General features: G+C 37.2%; 1 protein-coding gene across 1 annotated transcript; it reads right to left on the bottom strand.

Moving 5' to 3' along the window:
* Window positions 1-16862: 16862 nt before the first annotated feature.
* On the bottom strand, window positions 16863-20573 carry LOC109186165 (axial regulator YABBY 5-like). The gene is made up of 8 exons (XM_019336087.1): window positions 20295-20573; window positions 19399-19554; window positions 18043-18169; window positions 17877-17925; window positions 17696-17771; window positions 17489-17563; window positions 17109-17224; window positions 16863-17033 (listed from the first exon to the last, which is right to left on the bottom strand). The coding sequence occupies exons 1-7, from the start codon at window positions 20361-20363 to the stop codon at window positions 17177-17179; spliced, it is 600 nt and encodes a 199-aa protein (XP_019191632.1). The 5' UTR covers window positions 20364-20573; the 3' UTR covers window positions 16863-17033; window positions 17109-17176.
* Window positions 20574-21568: the final 995 nt, after the last annotated feature.

The raw sequence follows: 21568 nt of genomic DNA, 5'->3' as shown, positions 1-21568 counted from the left end.
TCAATAATTCATCCAACCTAATGGATAGATGTTGAATGAATCCAGACTGCCCGGGGAAAGAACTGGAATTGGTTTTAACCCCAGCTCCTCTTCACAAGCGAATTGAACAAATCCACGAATGCATATTCACACGAAAGCTTCGAGGCCGCATTTGTTCAAGGACCCACCCAGGTGTCTGAGCCTATGATGGTAGTTAACATTGTCAAAACACCACAATCAACAAGCCAACCGAAAGGTACGGCTGTACAACGAATTGTGGAATCTGGAAAGAAGAAATCTAGTAATGGCAACCCTAGACAAATCTATGTCAAAAGGAATGGACAAATGGCAATAAACAGAGTCCGCCATAAAAAGGGTCAGCCTAACTGGAACACTCAATCCAACAAAAAGACGAATGGTAACCAGAGGCAATATCGTCCGAATTCACACGAAAGAATCCTGCACAAGGAATCTCAAGAAGCGGACAAATCAGACAACCCGAAAGATCCTTCAAAAGATCTGGGTATGGCAATGGATGGACTGGGCCATCAGAAGAAGATTGGTTTGATTATCCAGAACCTCTTCCAAGAGCAGTATTTGAAATGGTTCATCGGCGTAAACAGACCAATCATCTCAAGCATTATGAAAATCCTTCTCAGGAAAATCAACGTAAGAAATATAATGCTAAAGTCTTTGCCAGCATCCATTATGATTATCGCACATCCAATGGATATAGAGGACCAAGGATGAGTCGTGGATACTCTAGGTTAATATGGGTTCCAAAGTTGACTGCTAACCCCCAAGGACCCGAAACTAAATGGGTACTAAAAACACATAATTTTTGATGCAGGAAAAACAGGTCATATGGTATATTGATAGTGGATGCTCAAGACATATGACTGGTGACAAATCAATGTTGAGCAACTTTAAAAGAATTTGATGGACCCAAAGTTATCTTTGGAGGTGAAAATAGTGGCAAAACTCGTGGAAAAGGGGACATCATCAACAAGGGAATAACAATTCAAGATGTCTCTTATGTTGAAGGACTGAAGTTCAACCTTCTAAGCACAAGTCAATTCTGTGACAGAGGATACAAAGTAGAATTTCTCAAAGACAAATGCAAAATCGTGAACACGAAAGATAACAAGACAGCTTTAACAGGACAACGAAAGAAGAATATGTATGTATTATCTTTAAATTCTTCTAATGCTAACGTTTGTCTTGTAGCCAAAAGTAATGCAGATCTCAATCAAGAATGGCACAACAAACTAAGTTCATCTGAACTTGAAGACGATAAACAAGCTTGCCAAGAGAAATCTCGTAAGAGGGCTACCCGAAGCATCTTACATAAAAGATAAAATATGTGAGGCATGTCAAAGAGGAAAACAATTCAAGTCATCCTTTAAGTCAAAAGATATAGATACAAACTCTCGACCTCTAAGCCTTCTACATATGGACCTCTTTGGACCAGTTGATCCAGCAAGTTTGAGTGGAAGAAAATATACTCTTGTTATAGTAGATGACTACATCGAGATATACATGGGTGCTCTTCTTGAAAAAGAATAATGAAACAGAAACCACTCTTCCAAATCTTTTGAAACAACTTCAAGACAGAAAAGGAGCTCAAAATAATTCGAATAAGATCAGATCAGGGAACGGAATTTGTCAACAAAGTCATAAAGGATTTTTGTGCGCAAAATGGAATTTTCCACCCAATTTTCGGCAGCACGAACTCCTCAACAAAACGGAGTAGCCGAAAGAAGAAACAGAACCTTGAAAGAAGCTGCACGAACGATGATCTCTCACTCAGGACTACCTAAGAGATTTTGGGCTGAAGCCATAAACACGGCATGCTATACACAAAATAGATCCTTGATCAACAAATCTCATAACAAGACTCCATATGAATTATGGAAAGGTAAAACACCCAGTATCGGTTATTTTTCATGTCTTTGGTTGCAGGTGCTTCATACACAACAATGGAAAGAATCATCTAAGAGCATTTGACGAAAGAGCTGATGAAGGGTTATTCATGGGTACTCCTCTGTAAGCAAAAGCATTCAGAGTTCTAAACAAACGAACAATGGTAATTGAGGAATCCATTTATGTCAAGTTTGATGAACAATCTGAGATGAACCCATCAGGATGTAAAACATCAAACGAGTCAAATCAAAATCCTCAGCAACCTGTTGACGAAAATACCTCAGACGATGAAGACATACTCTCGTCCTACATGAAGCATCATCTAAAGGTTCATGAACCCGAACCGGTGCCTCAAGAAAAGGTTGGAATTTAACCAAAATGATCCTTCATCTATCACAACATCTGAAACCAATGATTTACATTGATCTACCTTACATCCCTGAAATGGACGCTCAAATCAGCAAGATGCTTTTGAACCAGACCTTCGATGGTTAAAAGATCATCCATCAAATCAGGTTATTGGAAATATTCAGGAAGGTGTAAGAACAAGAGCCTCCTTGCACGAAAATATGATGGCGTGTTTCCTGTCGCAAATGGAACCAAAAACCATAGAAGAAGCTCTAAAAGACCCAGACTGGGTAATAGCCATGCAAGAAGAACTCCACCAATTTGAACGAAATAAGGTATGGGAACTTGTCCCGAGACCATCTCATCAGAATGTCATTGGAACTAAATGGGTGTTTAGAAACAAAATGAGTGAAGATGGGCTCATTGTTAGGAACAAAGCTCGACTTGTTGCTAAGGGGTATTGCCAAGAAGAAGGTATCGATTTGATGAAACCTTCGCCCCTGTAGCTAGATTGGAAGCTATTCGCATATTTCTAGCTTTTGCAGCCTATAAGAACTTCAAAGTTTATCAAATGGATGTCAAGAGCGCTTTCCTAAATGGACTTCTTGAAGAAGAAGTATATGTTGAACAACCACCTGGCTTTGCAGTCAATAATGAGCTTGAAAAGGTGTAACATCTTAAAAAGGCTCTTTATGGCTTAAAGCAAGCTCCACGAGCCTAGTATGATACTCTCTCACACTTTCTTATCAATTGCAGCTTCACGAAAGGAGTGGTTGATAAAACACTCTTTCGTATAAAAGATAATGACCATATTCTTTTGGTACAAATCTACGTTGATGACATTATCTTCGGAAGCACGAATCCAATCTTGTGTGAAAAATTCTCTAATCTTATGAAAGGCAAATTTGAGATGAGTATGATGGGTGAACTGAACTATTTTCTGGGTTTGCAAGTCAAACAATGCCCGGATGGGATATTCATAAATCAAGCCAAATACACCAAGGATTTAATCCGAAAGTTTGGCATTGATGGAAAAAGTTCGGTTAAAATTCCAATGAGCACATCCCTCAGAATGGACATTGATAATGAAGGAAAAGATGTTGATCAAGCAGACCTCCTATACCTGACAGCAAGCAGACCTGACATTTCGTTTGTTGTTGGTGTATGTGCACGTTTTCAAGCTAAGCCGAAAGAAAGTCACCTAAGTGCAACCAAAAAGATATTAAGATATCTTAAGGGAACGCAAAGTGTCGGTCTCTGGTATCCAAAAGATGGATCATTTGATCTAGTCGGATACTCAGACTCTGATTTCGCTGGATGTCGGATTGATCGAAAAAGTACTTCAGGAACCTGTCAGTTCCTAGGAGGACGAATTGTGTCTTGGTTTAGTAAAAGCAAAACTCTATTGCCACAAGCACGGCTGAAGCCGAATACATAGCAGCCGGAAGTTGCTGTGCTCAAATCTTATGGATGAGACACCAATTGAGAGATTATGGCATAAATGCACGAGAAGTGAGCATAAAATGCGATAACACGAGTGCTATCGCTATCACAAACAATCCTGTGCTGCACTCTCGGACCAAGCATATTGACATCAAGTATCACTTCATTCGTGATCATGTTGAGAAAAAGAACATATCTCTTGAATATGTCAATACTGATGATCAATTTGCAGACATACTCACGAAACCCTTAAGTGAAACAAGATTCTCTCTTCTAAGGCATGAACTCGGAATGATTGAAATGACGTAAAGCTTAGAGAATCAAATCTGCAAAGATTCTTGCTCTCGAAAATCAAAAGATTTGATCCATTCCCACACGCAAGGGTCTTTATAAATGACGCACTCTATGAGAATAATTTTCTCATCTAACAAAAATTCTAGTGTCTGTCTTTACTGTGCAGGAATGAGTACGGGAAGTGAAAGAACCATTACGGAGGCACGAGAAGGAAAAAGTGAAGTTCTCAGTGAGCCACTAGTGACTGAGCAACAGCTCAATCAGTTCCTTGAACACGCTCAACACATACGAAACCTTCTCCGTAACACGACCGATAATGAGTCACGAGAATCTTTCCACTCTATTGGCAATCCCATTGGATATATCAAAGAAAACAGTGTGCTGGAACTAAGCGACAGTTTTGACTACTCACCCTCAGGCACCCCCACCAAGATAGCATCTCCTCTCAAGTCCACCGCAAGCAGCAAGAAAAAGAAAACTTGAATAACTTGTTAGGCCACGGTGACAAACTGTGATGTTATCTTGTTCATGATCTTTTTAATTTATAACTCCGTCATGCAAATATTTTGTCAGTATCCAAAATATTTTGTTAAGATTTGCACGTTATCTTTTGCCTATATATATTATTCTTCTATTTCATGAGCTTTAATCATTCACAATTTTAGAGAAGGATAAAGTTTGCAGGAATGGATAAGGGAAAAGAAAAGAGCAACGAAGCTGAAAAAAGGGCCAAACGCCTAAAACATCATATGCGAGAAGCCGACAAGCTTCCGAATGCCACCGTCATTAGGCTTGAAGAAGATGGGGAAAGGGTCATTGTCACCTACTCCATGCCCAACACAGCACCAATGGACAAGGAAACTCATGAAAAATTGATCAACGAGTCCAGGGCTACAAAGGCTTACTGCATGGAACAAGCCACTCGGCTTGCTCAAGAGAAAATTCTGATGATGAAAAGGGCTAATGAGCAAACATCTTATGAAGTTCCTCAACCTAGTGAACAATCCTCTGAAGATATCACTATGGTTCACTCTCGGCCCGTAACTCAGTCACCCGAACCCACTCTCTCACTTGAGGAGTTGGATGAATTTGCAAAGATGACAAATCTGACTGATGTGACCGAAGAGATGACTCGCCTGGAACTTCACGTGCCTTATCGTTTTCTCTAAGCTTTTGTATGATGTACTCTCGTGACCTGGAATCCTCGTGATCTAATAAAATTTGCTATCTTTTCGTGATTATCTTCTCTTGCTTATAATGTCTGCTTTTCTTGTCTATGCTTAATTGTATATGTTACTTGTCCAAATCACAGGAAAGCTCATCATTCACACGTTTTCTGGTCAAAAAGGGCCATAATTTTATGCGTTACTCTTCCTTAAAAGAGCATTGAAGTTAGAGTTTCATATAGAAACAAGATAACAGTCAAAGTCGTACTTGAAATTAATGACTTCTTGACTACAGTTATGAGCATTTATTGCTGCGTTGAAATTAATGTGTAGCAGACACATGAGCTTTGTGGAATTCTTGCTATAAAAGGAGGAGAATTCTTCACATTACACTCATCCTCCTCTCTTTACCATGGCTCCAAAGAAACCTTTCACCAGAGGTGATTCTCATAAGCTGAAAGAAAATGCCAGGCGTCTCAGGGAGGAACAGGGTGATCTCTACCCTGGCAATAGTCCACAAGCACCGGTGGAAATTCCCTCTGACTCCGACTCGTCTCTTAAGTATGATGATATGGCGGGTTTCATCGTCGAAAGTGAAGAGAAGACTTTGAAAGATCCCACCAAGACTCCAGATCCAGATTATATGGCTTTTCTTGCACAAGAGGACTTCATGGAGAAATATGATCAGGAGGAAGAACCCGAATCCTCATCTGGCTCAAACTTTCCACGAACCGGGAAATGGTTCAAGCAAATGCTGGGAAATGTGAAAAAGGCCAAAGGAGAACCATCTGAAGTCAAGAAGAACGAGAGGAAGAAAATTTGATCTTGTTGTGTGTTACTTTTTATCCTATGTACTTTCCTCTCTCGGGTCTATGATGAATAAACTGGCTCTAGTTTCCTTTAATCGAGACGTTATTTGCCTAATCTATCGTCTGCCTAATAATCTCGATTCAGGAACAAAATTCTTGAAAAAGAATATGTTCTCTAAATAGTGTATTGGATAAGACAGTTGAATACACCTTTTGAGAGGTTCGGTCTATCTATTTGAGAAAGAACCCAAAAATTCAAAAGTTCTACTTTCTTCTAAAGCACGAAGAAAAGCATCGTGTACTGTACTCTTTTGCTAAGGCCAAGGCAATGGCTGACCTAAATGACATGGAAAGACGAAGTCTTTCTAGACAAAACTTGAGAACAGATCATGAGACTCTTATTGCTAAGTCTCTTTGCTCATAAAAGGGAACATCTTGAGTGCGAACGAAAGAAGAAGGATTGCATTATGGGAAGTCTGTCTTCCAATGCACGAGAGATTGCAACTGCTTTCACTGTATATTGTTTTGTGTAACAATTCTCTCGGGAGATACTTTTGTTGCCATAAAAGAGAGACATGTTTGACTTCATTTGTCTCACAAGTCCAATGTTTTGAAAATTACATCCTCTTTCGGGTTTGGAATCATGACCAAACATGCTTAATGTTTGAGCCTTTATCTCCAACCGTTAAGATGAATCCCAATGGGATCATGTGGCCGAGAAAAGTGGTCCACTCCCCCACTTTGTCTGATGCAGGATGTGACGTGCATTTAATGCACAAATAGGCACTCGAGTGATTTTCTCTCTCTTCATTAAATGAGGGAATGATCGTTTTTGATCTGCAAACAATCTTATCACTCCCCCATGATGATCAGTTACCTTTTGGAGAAAAAGAACCGGAAGTGATTTGATTTTTTTTTTTTAAACCGTTCATCCCTAAATGGATCATCCATACCCCGAGACCCGGAGTTCTATAAAACCCCTCTTAAACCTCTCTTGATCCTTTTACCCTACCTTCCTCAATCTCATTATTTTTTTTTCTCAACCCTTTGTTTATCTCAAATCCACAACCATGGCAGAACATCCTCAAGCATCACCATCTAATCCTGAACCAGAAACTCCTTCCACCATGGAAATCCCAAGCTTTCCAACAGAGGACCTAACTTTCATTGAATCCAGAGTACCCTTCATCGTAGGGGGAAGTATGTGGGACGCGCATGGATTCCTTGAATATATCTTGGATAGAACGTTTGGTGAACACATCATAAGTCTCCTTACAGAAACAGGATTATACAGCTTCATCACACACCTTTATACTGTTTGGCACCCGGTTGATGTAACCCAGTTCTATATGAATGCTGCAATATCTTCTGATTATTTGACTATCACTTCCAGAGTCAATAATCATCATGTGGTTCTTACCGCAGAGGACGTTCGATCAGCATACGGGTTTCCACAAAGAGATGAGTCTTACAAGACAGATATTATCTATTATCATCTCGACCCAGAGGACTTCTACGAATCCATCAAGAACAATCACGCACCATCCAAGGCAGAAATCTCATGGCCGTTGAAGAAGAAGTGGTTCCGGCTAGACTATGAGTTCACTGTTGATATCTTCAATAAACTCGTCGATCACAAGACCTCGGGCACGGATGATGTGACGAAGGAGAAATTGAAAATGCTGCATGCCTTCTTGAATAGATTTAAAGTCGACTGGTCAAAAATCATTTTCAACAATATTGTTCACACCATCACTTTTCATCGAAAAAGTCCAGGAGACATTGCGAAGAAGTTGGGGTATGGTTTTGTGATAAGCCATCTTCTGGCAACGAAAGGAGTCGTTCTGCGCCCAGGAATTCGGCCTGGTCAGAAAGCATGTCATATGAAACAAAAACATCAGGATATGACAAGCAGAAGGCGTTGGAGTTGGGAATCCCTATCGAGCAAGTCAAAGCCAAGCGAAAATCAAGAACACCTAGGGTTTCAGAAGATGAACAGCCAAAGCCGAAACGACAAAGACGAGAAAAGCACTCCTCTCAGAGTAAGGCGAAAAAGACAGAAGAATCTTCAGGTGTTCCAATCTCACCAAAATCTCCACAAAAGAAGAACGATCCTATTCCACCCTCCCCTCTACCAGAATCAATCGTGGTCAAAGACTCATCCGAAGATGAAGATAATTTAATTCTTTCCAGAATTATCAAAGTCAGTCACTTTCGATCTCCAGTCAAGGCTAAATCTTTCCCGAAGAAATCTCCTACACCGAAAGAAGCTACATCGAAAGAAGGAGACACGAAAGAAGCACTTTCTGAGGGGGAAGGTCAACCGAAAGATGTTCATCCTGAGAAAATTCCTGATGATCAAGAACCCAAGTCTGATCTCGGTTTTCCTCAAGACCACCATCCACAAGAACCTACTTTGGCAGATCAACTCCTCCGAGAGCTGACACAAGAACCCGCTAATGTAGACATGGAGGCCAGTCGCTTAAGTCTTCCACAAGAACCTGGGTCACCAGAAAAGACGAAAGAGGCGACTGATGCTTTGATCGCTTTACCTTGTCTGCCACAAGAACCTATCAATACAGAGCAGGTAACTCTGACACAAGAACCTGTGTTGGTAGACGAGACGGCAGTAGTGCAGGTACAACCTCCGGACATCCCGAAACCATCAGCCCCAGCTCCAGAAGTAAAGGTTCCTCAACCTTCACCAGATCAATTACTTAGACAATCCATTGAACGAGATTACAAACGAGTTCAACAGTGGGAAAAGTGGCGCACTGCTCCCCTGCGGATCTTTCTTGAAACTTTTGAAGCAATGCAGGATGAAGAGGAATTTGCACTTGCATGGATTGGCACTGATGATCTTTCAAAAGCTCTTCGAATTGAAGAGATCAATCGCGCTTTCTCTTACAAGATGACAAATCGCACTCTCGGGAGAGATAAAGCTCCAATCTGCATCGAGCTCAACAAGCCACCCTTGGATCCAGTTTTTGAAGAAGAACTGAAGCAACTTCAATATGCCATGTTGCTTTCAAAGATCAAGACCACTTTAGAGAAGGAACACCAAAATGATCCAAATTGTAGTATCAGTGGCACGAAAGATGAGCTTGGACGACAGATTGAAGAAGGCGAGAGTGATGAAGGTGAAGATGAAGAAAATGATGATGTTGACGATACTGATGATGAAAATGATGATAATGATGATGATGATGAAAATGATGATAATGATGACGATGATGATAATGATGATCAGATGGGCAATGAAGGTGCTCAAGAAACCGAACCCGAAGACAGTCACACAATTCTGATCGGTCCTGACTATGACACCTACCCTCAGAGATCTCCCTTAAGAAGACTACCATCTGACAATGAAGACTCGAAAGAAGTTTCAACTACTCATCCCGAAGATCTATCTCGCGCTATTGTTCCGCATATCCAACCCATAGACGAGACTCCAATCAAGCACGGCAACGAAAGATTGCGTGAAGGCAAACTGGAAGCTTCACCAATCCCTCTTAGCTCAGATAGTGGTGGAAACCGGGAAGCACCACCTCAAGCTGATCACATGGACGCATCACCAACGAACATTGAGGAAGAATCCCCTGCGAAGTCCCCACGAACTATCATGAACATCATGAGAGGAACTGTTCTTTCAGCCGAGACCATCCATAGGCAATATCTTGCTTTACGAGAAAAGGACACGAAAGTTATGGATGATCTATGCAAGAAGGTCGATTTTTTGATAGCAGCCCAATCTAAACCTCGATCTCCACCTCCAGCACAGCCTCAACCGCAGCAACAAAGCCAATCAGATCACAAGGTCCTTGAGCGAATGACAAAGAAACTTTATGATCTCGAAGCTTCTTTGAACAAAGTTGCGCGACAACAGCACGAAATCAAACACTCTCATTTTGGTCTCAAAGAGCGTATGGATTTGGCCTGTACAAAGATTGACACATATCAGGACAATTCGTACCAACTGGGCGAATATGCACTTCAAATTCTCGGATATGCTCGGGATATCTTGCTTGCAATCAACAAGGTCTCTTCCATTCCTCCTACCACCTGTGCTGATGATGCCAAAAAGGGGGAAAAGAGAAATGATGACAAAGATAAGGATGATGATCAGCCAAGAGATAGCACGAAAGATCAAGCCCGTGAAGCACGACACTCTCCCTCTCGGACACCAAGAGACTATGACCAGAGGAACCCGAATCCATCTTCCAAGTCTCGTGGTCATTACTCCTCGAAGTCAAGATATGGTCGCTACCAATCTTTCAAACAAATCAAGCCTCGACAATCATTTGGTTCTGAAGCCAAATACATCTTCACAGGACTGCCAAAGAGAGAACAGATGAAATTAAGGCAAAAGCTTATGAGAGACAACAAAGTAACTATGGATGGCATAGGAAACTTTGTGGACTTTGTCCCATATGAAGAAGGCAGTGGCAAACGATTCGAGGGTTGCAATAATCCCACTTGGTTGAAAACAAAAGACAACCACACAAGACAAAACCACATAAGCACTCAAAATGAGAAAATCAAAAGAGCAAACAAAGAACTATGGAGGAAGCATGATGAAGAAAGAAAGAGAAGAGAAGATGAAGCAATGGAAAGAAAAAGGATCAGGAATCTCATTGAAGACCTTTCGAGTGTAACCAAAGACTCCCCACAAAATGTCATGCATAATGCAGCTTTCAAAGTGCACAAGGAATCAGGAAAAAGCTACCAAGAAGGCATGAATTCGTTTGAACTAATCTCGTGGTGGAAGTATGGTATTGTTGAAGGAAGCAACATTCGGGAAGCCTACAATAATTACACTGGTCTGAACATCAGAGGAGAACATGAAGAGCTTGTCAGGACTAATCCTATCAAAGTCTTCAGGGCAAAAATCAATGAGAAAATTGACTTCAACAGGATGCTAAAGCGACAAAAAGAAAAGGATGACCAAGAGCTCAAGGAAGCTGAACAACAGAAATCAAAGCTTTTAGAAATGTAAGTTAACTTTTGCTATATTCCTTTTATGAAGTTTTTGTAATGATCACATCTTTATATATGAAACTCTCATTGTTACACATCTCGTGTCACCTGTTTGAGTTACTTGTTCTTATATCGCTTATTAAACGCTTTTATCTAGAAAAAGACTTGTAAACTCTCGAGTATGGCTGTTTTTATATAAGAAAAATCCTTATGGAACTTTTATCAGCCTTATAAGAAGAGTATAGGTTTTGGCATCATCAAAAAGGGGGAAATTGTTAGGAACATTGTATTAGGATTTTGATGATACCAATGTAATGTAGAAAAGTAGACCCCTAACCATTAGCTGTTTTTGTTTCGCTACTTTCGTCCTAGACAAGAGTTGCCATAACTCTTTTGTAATTCGTGTTAAGCTAGACAAATACACGAAAATGAGTTATGACTAGATGTTAGGATCTCCAAGGCGAAAGAAGACACGAGACATGAAGAACAACAACGAGAGTCAAGCAGGAGTTGTCAACAAACACGAAAGGACAGTGTTTGTAAAAGACGATCTTCATTAAACATTACTTCTCTTCAACAACGAGAAGAATGTTTCACCTGTCTGATTTGACAACATCCTAGGACAATAAGGACTTCATTTTATGGGACTCACTTTTCAAGAAGCATTAAATGAAGATGTACTATCTCTTGGAGCTAAAGGACAAAACCCTAATGCTTTCCATACCTTCAACGGCTACATGGTACAACCTCATTAATGAAGCATTTAATGCATGAAGCTCCCCGGTCCTTGCCCAATGGTTAAAAGGTTCGAAAATTTCATCTCCCTCCAACGGATGGATTTTCATCACCTATATAAAATCACCTTCATCAACTAAGAAGGTGCTGGTTCATTATCACTCGACTTATTCTCTTACAAAAGCTCTTGAAACGTCTACGATTTACAAAAAGCTTTTGTGAACCAGTTTTTGAGGTGTTAAGTTACTTGGAGAATCACCTGTCTTACACCTCAAGGAAGTCTTGACATCAGTTTGAAGCTATCATATCTCAGAGTCAAGATCTCATTGTTGGAGAATTCAAGAAATCATTTTCTACCAACCTCAACTCAGGAGAAGAAGTTGATAGAGGCGGAGTAAACTCGAGGAGTTGAAAAACCTACGAAGGCTGTCCGGCTTAGTGATCAAGGAAGTCTTTGTGTAATTGTACTAAGAGTGATAGTGCAATCCTTCCAACAGTTGTGGAAGAAGAGTGGAGTAGGCAACTTTGGCCGAACCACTATAAAATCTCGTGTCCTCCTTATCTCCTTACTTACGCTTTTTATTTTGCTCTCATATCATTTCCTCATTATCATTACCGAAAGTTTGTCTAATTACGTAAACTCGTGCAAAGTATTTTAAAACGAATTTATCTTATCCGCTGCGCCAAGACACCGAAAGGTGACGTTTAGGGCTTCTAAAGAAAAGAGTCTATTCACCCCCCCCCCCTCTAGACTCTCATCTCATTCTATCGGGACCAACAGGTTTGTATAGTAGTACTACATCTAGCTTGTTTAGAGTATCCCAAACTGGGTTTCATTGTGGTCTTTATCTTCTTTCAATTCTCTCCCTTATCTCTGGTCTTCCTTTTGAATTCATATGCTTTCAAATCATTAAAGAGCGCAACTTATCTATTTTTAACGTCCTGAGATCCCTATATCTTTCTTTGCACTGACTTTCATGTCCTAGTTGATGGTAAGAGCATCCGCATCAGTTGGGGGAGAATGTAAGAGTGATTAGGAAAGAGAATGTGGGAAGGGGAGGAAAAAAAAAACCAAAACTGATTTAAAATAATAATAATAATAATAAAGTAATGGCCTTGGACGCGCCTGGTGTGGCAGTTGCTGTGCGCGAAACGTGCACTAACAACTGCTGTCTTCACATTTATTTCTCTTCCTTTGGAAGAGAAGTAACTCAGCATTTGCAGAAAAAAAAAACAAAAAAAAAAAAAAAAACAAAAACACTCTCTCTCTTCACCTCACTCCTCCAACATGGCATTTGCACCTCAAAAGTTGTGAAATAACTCTTCATTCTTCTCTATAGTGGATGCTCTAATCCTCTCAAAAGTTAGAAACTAAAATGCAAGATATTACTGATAGAACAAGTACAATCAAAAATCAAATAGAAAGAATTATCGAAGAGAAAAAAAAGTAACTCTAGAACTATATATTAGTACTTACAAAAAAAGTTGTAGATTAGAGTTGTCAAAAAAGATTTGGCAAATAGTAAAACTAAAAAACATAATATGTAAATTTCATTATTTTAGAAAAATTTTCATTCAAAGAATATATAACGATATTTGTTTATCTACTATTCATATTTGCCAAACGAATACACAACTCTTTGTTGAATCGACAAAAAGTTTGATTGAAAAATATATTTCCAAGAATGAAACAAATAAAAAAATAATTAATAAAAAAACTAAAAATACAATTCACTTTATTTCAAATATAAAAAATTATACTTATAATAGTTGTAAAAAAAATTTAGAATTTTTTTGTGATTTATCCAACTTGTTACAAGCATATGTATTTTACAAAATATCACAAACTGGGGTTGTTAACTTGTCTAAATTAAGATCCGTTCTTCAACATCATGGAACATCTTGCAAACTTATTTCTCATTTCTTTTCACTTATCTTCTAGAATTCTTGATGAACCTAGTTTCCATAACTACAATAGATTCACCTATAATTATTTTAAATCTTCAAACTTTTTTCATAGAAAACAAAAACAACTACTTAAATTTAGGTTAAAAAAAATCCCAAATTATCAATTGATTTTATATGCATGTCAAGAAATTTCAATGCATATGTTTTTGTCATTTGCATATATCATTATGCAATCAAACCAGATCCATTGCAAACAAATTTCAACTCTTCACCCACAAGCCTAATATGGATAAAGATTTGAAATTTCTGCTTAATGTGCATATGAAAAGTGATGATATTCATAAGACCCTGCCTTTTTATTCCTAGTGTGAAACTAAACAATTGGACCACATTATTCTTTTTAGAAGTCCAATGAATAATAGAGGAAAAAAATTTAAAAAAAAAAAAAAAATCAAGGAGAGAGTGCCACTGAACCAAATTGCAAAAGCATGTGTTGTTGGTAGTGCTTTACCCCTTTTGGTGGGGGGTGGGGGGTGGTATGAAAACAGAGATTGGATGCCAGAAGACAAAATGGTGGTCCTTCAAAATACTACTTTATCACAGCAAGGTAATTGTTGATTATTATTGGATGTGGGGTTGAAACTATATAGGTCTTTTATTGGATATGTTTACCTTTGAGCTAGTAAAAAGAAGCAAACAACTTTTGCCATCAATATCAACTCACAAAACCAAAGCACATATATAATACACTATACCACTGTTACAAGATGTGATGGTCAATACATATGATGTTTCAAAATTTTACTACAACTTTGTTTCATGCCGGGTTGAAGCCTATTTTACCCCTTTTCCTTTAAAAAGCATGTGACAAGTTTAAACTTTATATGACACAAGTTAATAAGATAATTGTTAATTATTTTAAACATGATATGATGTTTTCGGACTACCTTGTAGTATGATAGTATCTCGGTTACCATTTTAAATAGGTGATCATAGGTTTGAACCATAGTGGTGAGGGCTTAGATTTTAGTTTCGATAAAGATCTAAATTGTGTTATATGCATATGTAAGTTTTGTTGCGTTTGTCGCAAGTGCAAATTGGGAGTACGTGTAATAATGTTACTAACGAAAAAAAAAAATTTCTTAATTTGTGTCATGTAATAATCTCATAACGTGAGAACAGTACATGCGGACTTCTTTAGTAATGCATAGTAAGTTCTTCATGAATGCACAATAACTACTCCAGCTCCTTAACTACTACATGAATGCAGGTGCATTCACGTAGTAGTTACGGAACTGGGGTAGTTATTGTGCATTCATGCAGAACCTACCGTGCATTACTCAAGAAATCAACATGTTCACGCGTTAAGAGATGTTCTCACTTATAATATATATATATATATATATATATATATATATATATATATATATATATATATATATATATAATTCGATTCATATGAGAACCACTCCCTGAGAACCTGTGGACAAATCCAAACCATCAATCTGTAAGATCTTTATGAATAGGAAATCAAGTATATAAAGAAAAAATATCTTGGAGATATATGTGTGCAACTAAATTATTTGTGAAAGGTTTCCTTCACCTAATAATAATTAAAAAGATGGGTGGACAGATTTCAATTTTTGAGTCAAGTAGTCCGATCCCTCCCTCGTATGAAAGCAACCACACTGCTATTATGTGGGAAATGAAAACCTTTTTTAGGTTTTAGGTTTGTTCTATGTTCTACTGAAATAAATGTTTTCGCTGTATATGATGTTAAAATGACATGGTATATGTACATCCAAGGTTGTACTAAGGAATACATGTTCTAAAAGTTAATGAAAGGCCGGCCGGGCATATGGAGATACTTCCAAGTCTGGTATGTATGTATATGTATCCAACAATGAAAATGAGCATACAACAATGAAGTAGATGGATTGACAGTACTTCTGATTTAAGATTGAAAATATCATATAAACCCAAGTGATGATAAATTGATATGACCCTTCCAAGCTAGAAGGACGACATTGATGACTTCTATGTTGTAAACTATTCTTTTACATCTACCACTACTACACAGAAGGCCTTTAATGTCGGTTAAAAAGTGACGTTGATGTAGGCGACGTTGTATAGTACACATTATAACCGACGTCGTATATTTTTTTATTTAATTAATATAACTTACAAGCCCGACGTTATATGTGAATCCTGTAGTAGTATACTCTTGAAAATTATACTTTTAGGGTGTGCTTTCCTCGCAAGGGTGTGCACTGTGTAAATCCCGGCCCGCTTATGTGTAATAGCAAGCCGGATTAGGAAGACTCTTCGCGACGGGATCGACTAAAGAGGTGCTGAAAAAAGAATCAAACTCGTGACCTTCTGTCAAGATCAAACACTTACCACTACTCTAAAGTTATAGTTACTAAGGATGTTGAACTTGTCCTCCAACCTCCTCCGTAAAACCCCATACCACCATGATTTGCTCCGGTGTCAATTGTGAAATTAAGCCCCTATATCACTACGCCAAAAATTATAGCTAATAGAAAATGCACAATTTTATTTAATTATATTTGCATAGCAATCAGTGTCACGTACACGTTCTGATGGCAATATAGTAGACTTGACCATCCGAGCCTCTGCCCAACACCTTCAACTATATATGAGAATCATGCTCCACCATAACAACAATTGTCGAAACTTAGTCATATATGACAATGGTTTGAGTTTGGTATGACTTTCCCCCAAACATTCTATTCGTGTTCAATAATTTGGCCAAAAAGACTAAACTATTTCAAAATAAAAGTATTTTTTAGATGATGAGTGAATCCATAGTCACAATTTATAATTATGCGCTGTGTAAACTTCGCTCTTAGCTTGTGTATTAACTCCCAAATCATAAAAAAGATCAGAGATAAATTATACTAGTAACAAAAACTTTCTTTATAATCAATTAAAAAAAAAAACATTCTAGATCATTAAATAGTCACGCGTGGGGTAACAACTGCTAAAACGTCATTGGGATAATTAAAAGGGCAAGTGTAAAGTTCTTCAATCCACATGCATATCAACAAATTATTCTCTCATACACAAATTATTAAATCTTGATTTATTAGAAGAATTTCAAGAACCAAAACTGTACTATATATACTTTAATGCCATCCGATCCCCTACATACTAGTCACTCATGAATGGTAAAGTACCCTAAAATTAATTAAAGCAAAAAATCACCAATAATAATAAATATGTATATACTATGAAATAATGAAAAGGGAGCAGCCTGAAACAAGCAATTAATTCAACTGATAATCATATATAGTTTACTGATAGATTGCACAATATAACATGATGATGAGTAGCAACTCTTAAACAGGTTTGCATTGCAGCCAATAATGAAATATAGTAAAACATAAGATATTTAATTAATTAGGTCCTTACTTAAAGCATATATATATATATATATATATATATATATATATATATATATATATATATATATATATATATATATATATATATATATATATATTAATGGTCATAGTTTTCTTCAATCCACCAACAGAACTCACAAAGGCCCTTTCATCTTCAACATCTTCATCACTTGTTTAGCAGTGCAGCCCTGTGAGTCATATGCTTTCCAGTGCCCTGCAAATTAATTATGAATTAATTAAATGATTGTATTAAATTAAATATAATAATCTAAATAATAACAAACATTGATGAACAAACAAAGGGCATTGAGAAATGTGATTATCCTCTTAAAGTTTTAGGCATTTTGGTTGCATTTAATGCATCCAAAAATAAATGAGGAATTTAATAGGAGAGAGAATTCAAATCTAAATACTAGTAATAGTATTTAAAAATATTTCTATTTTATTTATTAATTTGGTTGCAATGTAACATATATACCTCAGTACCCCCAATCTTGGGTTGATTGTTGGACTCCAGCATGAGACCAAAGTGAATGTGAGGAAAGTGTGCCCACTGTACAATATAAAGGTCACATTTCAATACCCAAAAGTTTCATTCAAAAAATATGATTTTTTTTTTGAAAAAATAAAATAAAATAAAATAAAATAATATAAGGTTAATTTGTCGTCATTTATCTTCACTCACATTTTTGGCAGCTGTACTAAATGCTTCCCGGTGACTGATATCTGGGTTATTGGCCTTGATCCTTTGAATCTCCTCCCTGAACATTTTTTTTTTTAAATTAAAATATTAATATTTGAATCATATATCATAAAGAAAAAAAAAAAACACATTTATCAAGTTATCAGTGATGCAGTTCCATTACTTTATGAATTGGTTGTATGCAGAAGGCACTCGCTGCCTCTTCTCGGGAGCTGAACAGTTAAGCATAACAAATAATTTAAAATTAATTAATACATTGCAAAAAGTAAATAAATAAATATATACTCCGTATATTAAAACATTGGAAGAAACAAAAACAAACAACTTACGACGATTCACAATCCTTTCCTCGGTACGATTAGTGATAGGTGGTCGCATTGCCATTCCCATCCTGTTACTGTATTTGGAAGAGGAGCCATAGTCCATCCTATACTCAGGAGAAGTGTAGCTTGGTACCTGATGAAAATTTAATACATTTTATAACGTTACAATAAAAGAAAAAAAAATTAAGGAATCAACAAGAATCTTGTTGGCAGAGACTGAAAGGTCAAGTCCAACATCATCAAGTAACTAGGAGATTGTTGGACGGAGACCGGCCTCTAAAGAGGCAAGTTCAGCGCCTGCTTATCGAAAAAAGTTGCTGGTATAAAGAAATAAAACTGCGACTTCGCTACTAGTTCTAATTTTTGGCATAGTAGTTATCACTGATACAAGAGATTGTTCGGTCCATGCCTCTAAAGAGTTCCCTATCGAAAATATGTCTGGTATAAAGAAATAAAGCTGCGACTTAGCTACTAGTTCTAATTTTTGGCATAGTAGTTATTGTTAATATAAAAGATTGTTTGACGGATGTCTCTAAAGAGTTAAATTCAGCATTTGCCTATCAAAAATATGACAGGTATAAAAAAATAAAGCTGCGACTTCTTTAGCTCTAATTTTTAGCATAGTAATTATAGTTAATGATATGGGTTGGGTTGAAGTTATAGGTATAATGTAACTAAAGAGATTGAGGGAGAATTGACAAAAAGATGTGAGGTGATGTTTTGTGGGAGAAAAGAAGGTGCAACAACATTGAAGTGATTGGAATCAGTTAATAATAAAAAATAAAAAATAAAAACAGAAAACAAAAAGAAAGGAAGGCCAAAAAATATGCAAGTTTTATGGGTAGGCAGTGTTTGCACAGTAGAGGACAAACACTGATGAAAAGAAATGATGAAATCCTCAAAAACAAACATTTTTCTTTCTTATCAATCAAATCAGATCGAAAGATTCACAATCCAAAAAGCGGCTGAAGAAGTCTGAACACAACCCAGCAATTATAATAACAATATTATTATTAGTCTTGAAAAATGAAAATACCCACTGGAAATTGCCTTAATGGGTCATGACAGTCCCTGGAGAAGATAAAACCCATACACTTTCCGTTAAAAAATATATAAACAAACGAATCCTCTGTACTAGAAAACACCACAACTAGGTAGCATAGGTTTCGGTTATGGCGGCTGTTAGGGTTCTGGAATACTGAGTTTGTGTGTATTTATTCCCTAAAAAGAAGCAAAAATACCTGAAACCCTAGAAACCCAGATGCCTATAATTGAGCTAAGCTAGCTAGGAATTTTTATTTTATTTTATGTTTTTGGAAAAACCCAAAAAAAAAATAAATAAATAAAATTGATGGGGTTGACCTGATGAAGATGGTGATCTTGCCAGTGTGAGGGAGAAGAGGAAGAGGATGATGAGAGAGACTGAAATGCCGCTGCCATGTTGACCGACCACAGATTTGAACAGTGCCCGCATCGGACGGTCACGATGTCGAACAAGCTGCTGCATGGGACACTCACCTGGTAATTCCAATCATTAAAAACTCCGAATCAAAAAAAAAATTCTCCAAATTAACTTAAAACAGACAATAATCAAATTTGACTACCCAAATCCGGATTCATAAATATGTAAACCAGAATCTTAAGATCTCTTTAGCTAATCTTAACCCCCATCAAAATTTCGAGAAATAGGGTTATGATAAAATCTTGAAGGAAAAAAATATGAAAAAAAAAACCCTAAAAACTGGAGAACCAGAAAAACACAGGAATTTGGAAGGGACCAGCTCAGTTTTTTAAGCAAAGGAAAGGTATAGCACAGTGAGAGGAAATCAAGGGGTTAAAACCTGCAGGAGTTGTCTTCATCACTATTAATTATTATTATTTGCAAAAAAAATTTATTAAAATTGTTTTGACTATACAAATAAAAATAATTAAAAAAAAAAAACACTAATAATCTCTCTCTCTCTCTCTCTCTGGACTGGAAACTTCAGGGTTTCAGGATATGACTTTTTTTATGACTGCAAAAGAAGGGAAGAAAAAGAAAGGTCTATGCCGGATGGAGACATGACTACCCAAAGTAAAAATTCAAAGAGAAAACCCATCAGATTTCAAGAAACTAATAAACCCAATAACACAATTGGATTTGATTTCACTTCTCTCATCTCTTCACCCCCCAAAACCAGCTTTTTTCACCCCATTAATGTCTCTCTCTCTTCCCACTCACACATGATAAAGAAAAGGATATAGAGATGAGATAATACCGCAAGAACGATATTGCAGAAATTGCAAGGGATGTAGCAGAGTTGCTCGGAGGCAACATCGGTTGACATTTTTGGTTGATAATTGATAAACAAACAAGAAATGAAAGGAGAGGGAGTTGATTGAAGTGGAACAAGGGAGAAGCAATTAGAGGTTCTTATATAGAGAGAGGCTCACTAAAGGGGGGAAAAAAATAAAGGCTTTTATTCTCTCTCTCTATCTTGCTCCAGGTGAGCTTATGTATCACAACAGGTAATCTTGTGTATATGTAAAGAAAGACATACTCATATGCATATATAGAGAGAGGGGTAGAGAAGGAGGGTGGGGGTGGGGGGTGGGGTGGGGGAAGTAGTAATGTTAGGAACCAAAATCAAAGTGGTGTTTTTAGTTATCAGAGAGTTGGGGGAAAGAGATGGGCTTAGCTCATCTTTCACCCCAGCTGAACCGGAATGAAAGATGAATAATAGTGCTATGTAATAGTAGAAATTAAATGACCAAAAAAAGAAAGTAACCCTACTTACTCTTCACAGTAAAATTCTCTCTCTATCTTCGTGTCAATGACCTTGTGGTTTAGTGGCATGAAGTGACTTTTCCAAATGAGAGGTCATGGGTAACGTTTGATGACAGTGGGGCAGTATGAACTATTTTTGTTTCAGTAGGTTGAGAAAGTAGTTATGAACAGACACTATATTGTAACAGAGTCACTAGTACTCAAAATATATAATAAGAATAAACCTGGCCTATTTTTACCTCATTGTGGTCCTTGGTTACAAGTTTGGTTTACCTCCAACAAGAAAAAAGGAGAATGTATCTTCAAAATGTAAAATATAGTTTCCACACCTCTTCATACTTAATGTTGGTCAAAAGTTTTTGTTTTGTTACCACTACCGGGCGACTTAATCATAGACTTTTTAATGAGTCATTTTTACATAATCTTCAATATGTTGTTGCAATTTTATCGAATGTACCTCATGGGATGCTAACAAAGGGATGAATTAGTCAAATTAATTAAACCGAGTTTTGAAGGTTATTATATTAACTAGAAGTATAATCAAATTTATCAATAAAAATTCTGATGGCGAATTACTGAAATTTGTAGACATTTAGGAGGTGTTTCGTAAATAGCTGTCAGTTGATAGTTGTTAGCTGATTGTATCAGTGGATTTGACTAGTTGATAGCATTAGTTGATTGTAGAAAAATATTTGATAAATTAGTTGTTAGATGATAGATGATTACATGCAAAATGACTTTTCTCAAAAAACTAATTGAATTTTA

The sequence above is a fragment of the Ipomoea nil genome, unplaced genomic scaffold, assembly GCF_001879475.1.
Source record: "Ipomoea nil cultivar Tokyo-kokei standard unplaced genomic scaffold, Asagao_1.1 scaffold1407, whole genome shotgun sequence".
Taxonomy (NCBI): Eukaryota; Viridiplantae; Streptophyta; class Magnoliopsida; order Solanales; family Convolvulaceae; genus Ipomoea; species Ipomoea nil.
This window is presented reverse-complemented; position numbering and strand designations above follow the sequence as displayed.